This window comes from Phyllobates terribilis, unplaced genomic scaffold (assembly GCF_046119375.1).
Source record: "Phyllobates terribilis strain yellow unplaced genomic scaffold, ASM4611937v1 Scaffold_7__3_contigs__length_470593459, whole genome shotgun sequence".
Taxonomy (NCBI): Eukaryota; Metazoa; Chordata; class Amphibia; order Anura; family Dendrobatidae; genus Phyllobates; species Phyllobates terribilis.
In genome coordinates this window covers 323,689,030-323,702,529 of record NW_027362767.1, presented here as the reverse complement: position 1 = coordinate 323,702,529, position 13,500 = coordinate 323,689,030, and the positions used below count along the sequence as shown (strand labels likewise).

Sequence of the window (13,500 nt, the reverse complement as noted above, 5' to 3'; positions counted from 1 at the left end):
CCCCAATAGGCTTTTGAGAGCCATGGATGGACTATATACTTTTTTGTGATTCTGGTCCTAAATACCAAGCAACTGACTACTCTTTATTTACCAACTGGGGTTACGGGTGCATTGCTTCACCTATATGGTTCTTTAAGGAAACCAATATTTTTTTGCAACTTTGCACAATTTTGAATGAGCATTAGCACCTTACAGGGTGGGTCATGGTCGGCTTGGTCGCTTCTATCATTGTTTACCTTGCACTTTATCCTGATGTTTTGGGTTTCTTTTTTTTTAAATGAATCTATCCCTAATAAAATATGTACCATTTTCTAGCCATGATGACTTTTTCTCTTTATAACAAAAGGCATTGATCCTATGTAGCGCACGGTTACGGTCTTGGGCGCTTCTACTGTCAAGGACATACAGTGAAGGAAATAATTATTTGATCCCTTGCTGTTTTTGTAAGTTTGCCCACTGACAAAGACATGGACAGTCTATAATTTTAAGGGTAGGTTAATTTTAACATTGAGAGATAGAATATCCAAAAATAAATCAAGAAAATCACATTGTATAAACTAGATACATTTTTTTGCATTTTGCAGTGAGAAATAAGTATTTGATCCCCTACAAACCATTATGAGTTCTGGCTCCTACAGACCAGTTAAATGCTCCTAATCAACGCGTTACCTGCATTAAAGACAGCTGTCTTACATAGTCACCTGTAGAAAAGACTCCTGTCCACAGACTCAATTAATCAGTCAGACTCTAACCTCTACAACATGGGCAAGACCAAAGAGCTTTCTAAGGATGTCAGGAACAAGATCATAGACCTGCACAAAGCTGTAATGGGCTACAAAACCATAAGTAAGACGCTGGGTGAGAAGGAGACAACTGTTGGTGCAATAGTAAGAAAATGGAAGAAATACAAAATGACTGGCAGTTGACATCGATCTGGGGTCCCATGCAAAATCTCACCTCGTGGGGTATCCTTGATCATGAGGAAGGTGAGAGATCAGCCTAAAACTACACAGGGGAACTTGTTAATCTCAAGGCAGCTGGGACCACAGTCACCAAGAAAGCATTGGTAACACATTACGCCTTAAAGGTTTAAAATCCTGCAGTGCCCGCAAGGTCCTCCTGCACAAGAAGGCACATGTGCAGGCCCATCTGAAGTTTGCCAATGAACACCTGGATGATTCTGTCAGTTATTGGGAGAAGGTGCTGTGGTCAGATGAGACAAAAATTGAGCTCTTTGGCATTAACTCAACTCGCCGTGTTTGGAGGAAGAGAAATGCTACCTATGACCCAAAGAACACTGTCCCCACTGTCAAGCATGGAGGTGGAAACATTATGTTTTGGGGGTGTTTCTCTGCTAAGGGCACAGGACTACTTCACCGCATCAATGGGAGAATGGATGGAGCCATGTACTGTAAAGTCCTGAGTGACAACCTCCTTCCCTCCACCAGGACATTAAAAATGGGTCGTGGCTGGGTCTTCCAGCAAGACAATGACCCAAAACATACAGCCAAGGCAACAAAGGAGTGGCTCAAAAAGAAGCACAGTAAGGTCATGGAGTGGTCTAGCCAGTCTCCAGACCTTAATCCCATAGAAAATGTATGGAGGGCGTTGAAGCTCCGAGTTGCCAAGAGACAGCCTCAAAATCTGAATGATTTAGAGATGATCTGCAAAGAGGAGTGGCCCAAAATTCCTCCTGACATGTGCGCAACCCTCATCATCAACTACAAACAACGTCTGACTGCTGTTCTTGCCAACAAGGGTTTTGCCACCAAGTATTAAGTGTTGTTTGCCAGAGGGATCAAATACTTATTTCTCACTGCAAAATGCAAATACATTTATCTCATTTATACAATGTGATTTTCTTAATTTTTTTTGGGGGGGGGGGATATTCTACCTCTTAATGTTAAAATTAACCTACCCTTAAAATGAGACTGTTCATGTCTTTGTCAGTGGGCAAACTTACAAAAACAGCAAGGGATCAAATACTTATTTCCTTCACTGTATAGGGCATGGAAGGAGGACGCTGGAAAAGTGAGGAACCAAAGATGTCTGAGGAGTAAACACTACACACAAGTTGTGGTGGACTAAGTCTCCATAGCGGTGAAGGACGGGTCAGGGGTGAGGCCCAGGAGTGACATGGCACTGTGTGCTGGTAATACCGGGCTCTGGCTTTATCCGGTAATAGGATAGTAATATTATGTAGTCGCCATGTGGAGGTTACCGGTCCTGGCGTTATCTGGGCCTTGTGTGACATTGCTCTGGGCAGAGTGGTTGTTCTATAATGGTGTAGTGTACAGTAATGGTATTTAGTCACTATGTGGTGGTATAATTGGGCCTCGTATAGTGGTAATATAGGTCCCTGTACAGCGCGCCCCTGTATGTTGGCGATATATGATAGCGGTGAGGGGATAATTACTTTGTATCTGATAATTATATGATTGGCGGTGAGATGTGATCCCATTAGGGGTACAGCCGCTAACCTGCCTCTATACAATGGAGACTACATGAGCGCCGGACTCCATTCATAAGTTCCCCCTCCACCATCAGAGGCGGAGAGGCAGCTCCATGGTTACAACTACGTTACGACCGGGGGGCGGGGGGCTCACTACACATTAACGTGGTCTCCTAGCAACTCGCTCCCTCCCTCTGACGTCACGGCTCCAGCCCCACCCGTCCTTTGCCGGCGGCCCCTCCCCCGCCCTCCTCCCAGCTGCGCGGGCGCCGCACTAGCGCACATTCCAATCCCGGCTCTGCTCTTCGCCCCCCTTCCTAGCTCCGACCAATCAGCGGCGAGAGAGCGCGATCCCCCGCCCTCACCAGAGCATTGCGCGCTATATAAGCCGGCCATTTCGTCGGCTTCCTCCCCAGCCCTCGGAAGCTCAGCAGTTAGAGCCACTCGCCTCTCCATCCAGCGATCAACATGACCGACGCAGCCGTCTCCTTCGCCAAGGACTTCTTGGCCGGCGGTGTGGCCGCTGCCATCTCTAAGACTGCTGTAGCGCCCATTGAGAGAGTCAAGCTGCTGCTGCAAGTAAGGACGAGCCGGGAGCGGGAACTGCGCCGGTGTGTGGGGTGCGCAGTGTGGCGGGACTGCGCGGTGCTCGGCCGGTGATGCCCCGGGAGCTGCGCGGTGCTCGGGACCCTGCAGGTGGCCGCCCTGTGTAATCGCGGCCCTGTGTGATCCCGGTGTCCTTGACTGCCTGGCTGATGACGGGGGTTACGGGCCTGGCTGATGACGGGGTCATTGATTGATTCGGCCACTTGCGGCTGCACAGATTATGTGATCACAATGCGCCACTTCCGCTGTGAGCAAGGTCGCAGCAAGGAGACGAGTGATCAGTGGTAATCCTGCCACTGCCTCACTACTGCGCGCCCTGCAGAGCTCTGAGGCCGCGGACCCCGGGGCTTCTCTGCAGAGCTGGAGGCCGATGGAGGTGACGGCAGCCTCACGGATGGCGCCGGCCTCCTCGCTTGTCCTTCCAGATGGAGGTTGTGTAACGACTTCCCGGGATTCTCCCGGCCCCGCCCCTTCTGTACCACGTGCCTGCTGCCGGCACAATGAGTGACGTCACCAGTGGGGCGCGCGGTCCAGTCCGGTGCAGGGGAGCGGGGCCTGCAGCTGAGGGAGCCGGCCGGCATCACATGGCTGAGTGGAGGGAAAATGTATATTTAACAATGCATAGAAAATAAGCTTTAATGGTGGATACATAAAGGAGGTCACTCATAATTCTAAGCAGGGAGTTATCGAATGTCTGAAAAATTAATGTATGTTTCTCATTCTTCTCAAGAAACCTATCCAATGTCTGGAGGACTGCACCCAAGCTACACAGAGCTCCGCAAACGCCCAAGTCAAATATTTAGTGTAAATTTTTGTACCAAAACCTGTCAGACTTGTGAGGCGTAGAAACATCGCCTGGGGGTCCTCTCACTGCCCGGCGCCCCCTTGTGTATGGCCCGGGGGTCCTCTCACTGCCCGGCGCCCCTTGTGTATGGCCCCGGGGGTCCTCTCACTGCCCGGCGCCCCTTGTGTATGGCCCCGGGGGTCCTCTCACTGCCCGGCGCCCCTTGTGTATGGCCCCGGGGGTCCTCTCACTGCCCGGCGCCCCTTGTGTATGGCCCCGGGGGTCCTCTCACTGCCCGGCGCCCCTTGTGTATGGCCCCGGGGGTCCTCTCACTGCCCGGCGCCCCTTGTGTATGGCCCCGGGGGTCCTCTCACTGCCCGGCGCCCCTTCTATACAAGCTTCCAGCTTTTTACAGGGGTTGTCCACCTCTGCATGTAGTTGAGGGTTTTTGTAGTGGGTCTTCCCTCTACTTCCAAATTCGATGTTCTCTGAAAAGACATAAGATTTCTGCAGCCAGTAATAGAGGTCTTTACAGAAGATGAATGGTTAAAAATTTTTACTTAATTTTACATGCATTTTAGAAGTATTATCCCCCATAGGTGGACAACCCCTTTAAAAAAAAAAAAAAAAAAAAGTGCTGGTTGCTATTGGTTATATTGTGGGGCTTACATCCTGATCTGTAATCGCTAGTTTATGCTGGACAAGGATTTTACAAGTCTCTAATGTGCTTTGTGTCTTCTAGGTCCAACATGCCAGCAAACAGATCACCGCTGACAAGCAATACAAAGGAATCATGGACTGCATTGTCCGTATCCCCAAAGAACAAGGCTTCATTTCCTTCTGGCGTGGTAACCTTGCCAATGTGATCAGATATTTCCCAACCCAGGCCCTGAACTTCGCTTTCAAAGACAAGTACAAGAAGGTCTTCCTGGATGGTGTTGACAAGAGGACCCAGTTCTGGCGTTACTTTGCTGGAAACCTGGCATCTGGTGGTGCTGCTGGGGCTACCTCTCTGTGCTTCGTCTACCCACTTGACTTTGCCAGAACCCGTCTAGCTGCCGATGTTGGCAAAGCTGGTGCTGATAGAGAATTCAACGGTCTTGGCGATTGCTTGGTGAAGATCTTCAGATCCGATGGGCTTAGAGGCTTGTACCAGGGCTTCAATGTGTCTGTCCAGGGCATCATCATTTACAGAGCTGCTTACTTTGGCATCTATGACACAGCTAAAGGTGAGGATTGAGCAGGAGGAGAGGGAAGAAGGTGAAGCCACACACATCTAGACAGACTAAATATTTAACCCTTCTTCTTCAGGTATGCTTCCAGATCCTAAGAACACACACATCGTCGTCAGCTGGATGATTGCCCAGACTGTAACAGCAGTGGCCGGTTTCGCCTCCTACCCATTCGACACAGTCCGCCGTCGTATGATGATGCAGTCTGGAAGGAAAGGAGGTAAGAGCAGCTCTGCTTCCTACTATTCACCTAGTTGGGCAAATCCTTCCCTCTTTAACACTCATAAGGCCGGGTTCAGTCTGTATTTCATGATCTGTACATGGACAGCATTGCCTGGACTTGCCCCAGATCTCCTGAACTGAACTTGACAGCCTCATATGCATCTGAAGCAGTAAGTATAGGGTGGGAAACTCAGTCTAGGCATTGATTTAGGCCCAAGACTGTCGGCAATGGGTTAATACTTGGTTGGATGCTGCCTTACTTTTGCAATCTAGGGGAGTTTGTTTTGAATGTTTATAAAAGTTAAATTTGCAGATTAGTAACTATTTTTTTTCTTTGCAGCTGAGATCATGTACAGCGGCACAATTGACTGCTGGAAGAAGATTGCACGTGATGAAGGTTCAAAGGCTTTCTTCAAGGGTGCATGGTCCAACGTGCTGAGAGGAATGGGTGGTGCTTTTGTGCTAGTATTGTATGATGAGCTGAAGAAATACATCTAAACGTGTCCCGACGTCTGACCTGGCATGCTGTAAAATGTAACATACCCTGAGCGTTCATGGACTTTCTATAAATTTTTTTTGTTTTTGTCAAACACACCTTTTATTTATAAATTGTAACTGGTTATCTTACTGGTTAATGTTTTGGGAACAAATTTGATCTCGCCAGCTTTCCATATTAACATAAATCATTCCCTTATGCCCAGCACTTCCAGTGGAGCCTGCAGCAAACAATCTGTAGTGCACCTATGGCAGTAGATGGGATGACCTGATGGGACTCAATGCTCCTTTATTTTTTATTTCAGTCATTCATGTTTTTAAGTAACTTAGGTTGGAGGAAATAAAAAATACGGAACACTTTCTTGTGTGTTTAATGACTTAAGCTTTTGTTAAGCAGAGCTCCAAATACAGAACAATTTTGCATTGGGTTAATAAAAAATGGAAACTTCAAACCTGTTTTATTTCTAGTTTACCAGTGTAGTCTATCACCTGGGGCTGGATTATCTGGGTTGTGATGCTGACCTTCAAGTATAATCAGCGCATGGTATTTAACCTCGTACTTTGCACTGATGTGTTTTGCTGATATTCAGATTTGAATCTAAGTGCATGAAACTTAAGTACTTTCACATTGCATTTTGTCACACTAGGTGGCCCCGTCAGGGTTTGTGTCCAAATCCTGTTTTGTGGGGAGTTTGTGCATAAGCCCTGATGGGGCCACCTATCTGGTGACAAAGCGCAACGTGGAAGCGCCCCAAGTCCTGCGCTATTCTCCACAGTACAGTGTTCTGTAAGCAAATAACCAACACCTCAAAGTGTTTGTCAGATCTTTGCCTTTATACATAATGTATCTCTTTTAAGTGCTTTTGCAACCTGGATACTTGGATTCTTTTAATCTGAAAGTTGAGCCCTTAAGTGGCAGATAAGTTCCTAAATGGCTGTAATGTGGCTGCATTTTCAGCTTTTCCAGAGTCAGAAGAACTTCATCTATTTAAGATCATCACAAGGCCCCCTCTAGACTGGTTTGTGAATGTGCATTTTGGCATCAGCAAATTGGCCGTATGTCCTGGTTTGACCATTAATTAAATGATCAACAATTTCCTCAATAGTGCACATCAAAAATAAGACTTAAAGAGTAGTGTTGAGCGAGTATGTTCTGTCTGAGTATGCTCGGGCCGAGCTCCGAGTATTTATAGCTGCTCGGTGATATGGTTGAATTGCTCCTGTGTGCATGATTTGCAACTGTTTAACAGTTTTATTACATGTGAGGAATGTGTAAGAAATAGACATTCCTCCCATGTAATAAAACTGTCGTCGCAAATCATGCACATGGGAGCGATTCAACCATATCACCGAGCAGCTATAAATACTCGGAGCTCGGCCCGAGCATACTCAGCGAAAGGGTTAATAGAACATACTCGCTCAACACTATTAAAGAGGTATTTCCATCTCCCAAGATCCTATCCCCAATATGTAGTAGGTATAATATTAGCCAATGCCTCCAATTAGAAATCTAGTTTAGTTTTCTGATTTGCTATGTCTCTTTTCTCGTGTACAGGCATTGCAGGACCTTGGGTATCCATGGTTATGACCACTAGTAACTAGCGAACTGTCACTATATCAGTGGTTGTAAGTATGGATACCTAAGGTCCTGCAATGCCTGCACATGAGGAAAGATTAGTAGCGAATCAGAAAAAAACTACTACATTTCTAATTGGAGGTATTTTTTAATATTACTCCTGCTACAGATTGGGGTAGGATCTTGGAAATGGGAATACTCCTTTAAGTATCGTATCAGAGAAATCTGCTTTGCCAGGATTGATCAGTCATTCTCCAAATTTTCAATTTAGGGCTGACAGATGATAGAATCTCATTAGAAGGTAGGGGCTCTGGTTTTGCTTCCCTTCAACATAGAATCTCATGAGCACCAACTGCCATCTCTGTAATGTAGCTGGCTTCACTGAATACAGATTTTACCCAGATATTGAGAAGTTTGAAAATGGAAGATCAGTCATGGCTAATAAGCAGATTTCTGATTTAATTTTTGTGTATTCATGAAATATTAAAATGATGGTTAAATCTCAAGATATTGTTTGGGTTCAACAACCCAATTGTGTACCTTTTACTGAAGACTTGGTGTCTGACTGTAAGCGTGAAGACTTGGCCTTCATGCTAGAGAAATGTCATATAATTGACTGCTGAGGTATCTGCCTGGGAAGGCTTTCTAAACTAATATGCAATACAGCCACTTATGCCCTGATCGCAGCATGTGAAGGTAGCCTCTAATAGAATACACATTAAACACTATTTCACATTTAGGCCACGACTGGTATTCGGTCAGTGTTCCTCACCTGAGAAAAGGTATAATAGAAACAAGTCACCAATTCTGCATTTATCACCCACTCCTGAGGAAAAATACTGATAGTGGGGCTATGGCCTAACAGTTTAACTCAGCTGAAGACTTTTCATGGGCTAAACTTGCATTGACACAATCCTAAAGGAGTGATCTCGTATTGTTCCACAACTGCAGACATGTTTGGTAACCTAGGCAACAAGCAGTACACAATAGAATAAATCCTTCTATCAAAAGGAATTGCAGACTTGCTGTTTGTTCCAAGCACTTTCCACCTTTACCTGTGTAGGATGAGATGATCACACTAACCCTCATAACTGTGGTTACTGTCTTGTACTTTATGGGCTACTGTGGTAATTACTGGTCACATAACTGTAATGCACCCGTTTATGTAACCTTGGTGGTCCAGTGCTGTAAGTTTATCTAGGATGATGGAAACTGGAAATGGTGATGTGACTTGTTAACAAGCTGCTAAGCTGTAAATATTAGGCTCCCAGTAGCTGTCCTGGCTGCTCAGACAGGGCTACATGTCAGCTTTAAATACCAGGCATACTTGTGTAAGATCCTGACAGCGTCCATGATCTGATCCCCCAGCAGATGGATGTGTCGGTCAACTCTCAAAATAATGGGAAGACTGTGGGGTCATGGGCTGCACTGCTGTCTGGGGAAAAAGAGAATCTACAAAGCAATGTGATCGCTGGTGTGAAATGGAAATGTGCAGATTACAATATTGGCCATTCTCATAATTCTTACAACAAGCCTTTTTTTTTTTGTTGTAAAATTGAAGGCCTTTCATGTGGGCTGAGATCATATCTACAATTTTTTTTTTTCTTGTGCGCAAAGGAAGGGCAAATTTTAATCTGCCTTTGGTCCGTGTGCCATCCTGTTTTTTTTTTTTCTTGTGTAAAAGGAAAGGTTTTTTTTTTTCTTTCTCCAGTGATGATGAATATGCATAGGATTAAAACACGTTTATTAGTCCAAAATTAAAAATTGGCATACTGGCAACCTCCACGTATCTATAGGAGAAACCAACGCGTTTCAGCTAAAGAGCCTTGCTGCATTGTGTGATACGTCCTGGACTCCATGCGATGATCTTTACTCAGACAAGGTGCAACATCATTTGGTGAGCTGACTCTCCTTTCCCTCCCTACATATATTTTTTTCACACCCATTCACATCACAAATTGGACCAAATTTGGACTTTTTTTTTTTTACAGATGTGAGAACAGGTTCATAGACTAAGGTCACATGCACACGTTGAGTATTTGGTGAAGTTTTTTTACATCAGTATTTGTAAGCTAAAACCAGGCGTGGGTGATAAATACAGAAGTGGTGACGTGTTTCTATTCTACTTTTCCTCTGTTCCACTCCTGGTTTTGATTTACAAATACTGATGTAAAATACTGACCGTGTGCATGTGACCTAAAATGGGAACATGTGAAGCTCAGCCGTGTGAATAGGCCCGTACTGTGACCATGGATTGCATTTCAGCAAGTTGCTCCCCTATCCACCAGCCGAGGTCTGCCAGGTGACCCACAGGTCTAATGGTTACATTATACTTCTCGTGCCCAGCATTATTTTACAGCTTTTAGGTTACTGTCTAAATACATATTTGGGGACCGAGTAGTGACATCACAAGGTAGAAATACTCTACGGTACTTCTAGAATAAAGCATATGGCGAATACTCATAAACGTGTGTAAATCAATCTGAAGAGGAGGAAATGAACTGGATATGGGTTTGATCGTTCTTTTATTGACCCAAATGCAGAGAAAGCCTAGTTTGTATTGGGAAGTAATAATCCATATGTTTATGTAATAAAAATAATTGTAAAGGAAGCAGCTCTATTAATTTATATGAAAGTGAGCATTAAAAATAATATGGCAATAATCTGAAAATATAAGAGATTTTAGGAAAGAGAATATGCAGAAGGAAGGAGACACCACGTCAGGGCTGATAAAGCGAAACTTGCTGAGGCCTCCAGTTCTGGCACTTGTAGGCCTGCACCTTGCAGACTGCACAGAGTAGGATATGACCTCTATGAAGCACACAGACATCATGCAGGGCGAGGCTCCTTCTTATTGGCTTGGAAGGTAGCAGCCCAGGAAGTAAGACGTCGCCTGTTAACTCTTCAGTGCCAGACAAACTTTGAGGAAACCTCTGCAGCGTAGGCCACATGACCCACTGCAGCAATCAGATCAGCTGCACATACTGTCAGCTCCTTCCTCCACGTGGAGCAGATTTCATGAACGCCTCCAAGATGAGGGTCACACAATAAGCCGCTTTCGAAAAATGTAAAACAAGCTTGTTAGCTAGCAGAATCTCATTACTGTAAATGCCTAGCAATGCCAGATTATTAAAGATCTGTTTTTCTACAAAAGTTTAATCAACAGTGGAATCATTCATAGACAAATGGTACCGCTAGTTGCAAAGACAGGATCAGGCCCTGCTCATAATGGAGCTTTTATACATTCTGGATCAATGTTTTTACCTGAATATTACACAGACAATACTTGTCAAATAGGGCCAGCTGTTCCAACAGAAAATCAAAGATTTGGGCGCTGGGATCAATGAGTAGTCTACTCATACATTGTATAAAAAAAAGCAAAGTACAGCAGCAGTGCACATTCATTTTATTCACTTACATAGCACCATTATTTCCACAGCACTTTGCAGAAGTTATCATCACTGTCCCCATAGGGATTCACACTCTACATTCCCTATCAGTATGTCTTTTGGAGTATGGGAGGAAACCGGAGACCCCGGGGGAAACCCATGCAAACACGGGGAGAACATACAAACTCTTTGAACTCAGGACACCAGCACTGCAAGGCTACAATGCTACCCACTGAGCCACTGTGCTCCTCATGGCAATCAATTTGAGAAGCTGCCAGCAATGAAACATATTACTCTGCAGAGGAGTTGTAGGATTTTATGGCAGCCATTAGACCATGTGCACACATTGAGTATTTGGTGAGTTTTTTTACATCAGTATTTGTAAACCAAAACCAGGAGTGGGTGATAAATACAGAAGTGGTGACGTGTTTCTATTATACTTTTCTTCTGATTGTTTCTCACCTGGTTTTGGCTTACAAATACTGATGTAAAATACTGACTAAATACTGAACGTGTGAATGTGGCCTTAGGGTTATGGTCACACTAAATATTCCAGAGCTGTTGTGGTTCTGTAGAAGAACGTTCTGGTCCTCACCCTTCTTCACTGATATTTGTATGTTCTATTTAGGCCTCATTCAGACATCAGTGTTTTTCACATATGCAAACAAAATCTACAAGTGTCATCAATGTTTTGGATCCAGTGTGTCATCAGTGATTTTTCACCTTTGGATAAATAAATTACAAAGCTTCTCCTATCTGTGGCATTGTTAATCATGGACAGCACACAGATGATACACTGATGCCAACCGTGCGCTGTCTGTGATTTTCACAGACTTAGATTTGTCTAAGGCTATGTGCCCACGATGCGTTTTTCAAGCGTTTACGCTGCGGAATTTCCGCAGCGTAAACGCCTGGGAAACACTTGGTAAACCTTCCCCCATGGTCTCCAATGCAATTCCGCACTTTCAATGCCCATGATGCGGACTTTTCCACAGCGTTTATGCTGAGCTCAAAAATACGCAGCATGTCCATTAATTTTGCGGAAGCGCAGCGTTTTCGCCGCCATTGACTTGCATTAGAACGCGCCAATTCCGCAAGACTGCATCTGTACTTGTGTAATTGGCGCGTTCTAATGTGCGGATGGTACCCGGGTGTAGAGGAGAGGAGAGTCTCATCCACATCCAGGTACCATTAAAAAAAAGAATAAAATAAAAAATAAAGATTATATTCACCTTCCGACGGCCCTCGGACTCCTCTTCACTTGCTGACAGATCGCGCAGGACTGAAGGACCTGCGCTGACGTCACAGTCATGTGACGGCAGGTCTTTTCAGTACCGCGATCTGACGGCAGCCAGCACAGGAGCGCAGCAAGTCTCGGGGGCCATCGGAAGGTAAGTATTAGTTTATTTTTTTATTTTTAACCACTCTCTCAGGTCACACTATATAAATCAATGCCGGTTGCATGGATTTATATAGTGTGACCTAGTTGTCACAAGCACTTTCCAAGTGATTCTAAAATCGCTTGGAAAGCACTTGTCAACCCGCATGCGGAAATGAAAGTGAAGAACGCTTCACATCTGCATGTCCCTGACAGGAAAAACGCATGTACAATCCGCATGTACAATCCGCATGTACAACCCGCATGTACAATCCGCATGTGTTTTTTCTGCCAGGGAGATGCAGAAACGCTCAGGAAAAAATCCACGGCATTTCTGCATCGTGGGCAAATAGCCTTAGCGTGATTTTTGCACGGATACACGATCTGGAAAAAAAGACTAAGTCGTGAACAACCCCATAGTCTATAATGGGTATGTGAAATGTTGATAACTCCTCATATATAGTAAAGTTCCCTTATTAACAAGACATGTATAAACCTACATTTGGAGCGTGGGAAACCAACAACTGCTATAAATGCTAATATATATATATATATTTACTATTGTTCAATACTAATACAATGAGCAGTGGCGTAAATAGAGTCCTATGGGCCCCGGTGCAAAATTTGGACCTGGTCCACCCACACCCCTCCCACATGTTGGTCAAATGTATGGGCCCTTGTAGCATTCTAAATCCTATAAGGACATACAAATTGCATGCCCTCCCCCTTAATGTAGTAATGTCTCCCATCTTGGGCTCCTTCCAGGTATACAGTACAGACCAAAAGTTTGGACACACCTCATTTAAAGATTTTTAGAGTGTGCAAAGCAGTCATCAAAGCAAAAGGTGGCTACTTTGAAGAACCTAGAATATAAGACATATTTTCAGTTGTTTCACACTTTTTTGTTAAGTATATAATTCCACATGTGTTAATTCATAGTTTTGATGCCTTCAGTGTGAATGTACAATTTTCATAGTGATGAAAATACAGAAAAATCTTTAAATGAGAAGGTGTGTCCAAACTTTTGGTCTGTACTGTATATGTGGCGCCCCTGAGGGTTCGACCACCACAGGGATGCTGCACCTCTCTAATGGGGTGTGGTATCCCTCCTTCGAGGTAAGAACGGTGCAATGATCAGGACCTCACCTCCACATCCAACACCACACTTCTCCCACCAGAGGGGGCTAGTAGGCACTAGGTGCTGCCCATACTGGGAATTGGGAGACTGGGGAACCAAAAGATAGGGGGAACCATGTAGTGGGTGAGGGTGGAGGACTCACATTTAGTTTACACTTAATATTTCATATTTAATACACAGCCATCTTGGCTCTTGGTTCTTTGATTGTGATTTCCCTCCCTGAATGTG

General features: G+C 44.7%; 1 protein-coding gene across 1 annotated transcript; it reads left to right on the top strand.

The window, feature by feature from the left end:
• The first annotated feature begins 2,838 nt into the window (after window positions 1-2,838).
• Window positions 2,839-6,148, top strand: SLC25A5 (solute carrier family 25 member 5). The gene is made up of 4 exons (XM_073641169.1): window positions 2,839-3,031; window positions 4,585-5,071; window positions 5,154-5,294; window positions 5,637-6,148. Exons 1-4 carry the CDS (start codon window positions 2,921-2,923, stop codon window positions 5,792-5,794), a joined length of 897 nt encoding a protein of 298 aa, XP_073497270.1. The 5' UTR covers window positions 2,839-2,920; the 3' UTR covers window positions 5,795-6,148.
• Window positions 6,149-13,500: the final 7,352 nt, after the last annotated feature.

What these genes read in the sequence shown, in the direction of transcription:
- SLC25A5 (XM_073641169.1), top strand. Translation starts at nt 2,921, where the DNA reads ATGACCGACGCAGCCGTCTCCTTCGCCAAGGACTTCTTGGCCGGCGGT. An exon ending in CATCTATGACACAGCTAAAG is followed by an intron (nt 5,072 to 5,153) that starts GTGAGGATTGAG and finishes CTTCTTCTTCAG; the next exon opens with GTATGCTTCCAGATCCTAAG. An exon ending in GCAGTCTGGAAGGAAAGGAG is followed by an intron (nt 5,295 to 5,636) that starts GTAAGAGCAGCT and finishes TTTTCTTTGCAG; the next exon opens with CTGAGATCATGTACAGCGGC.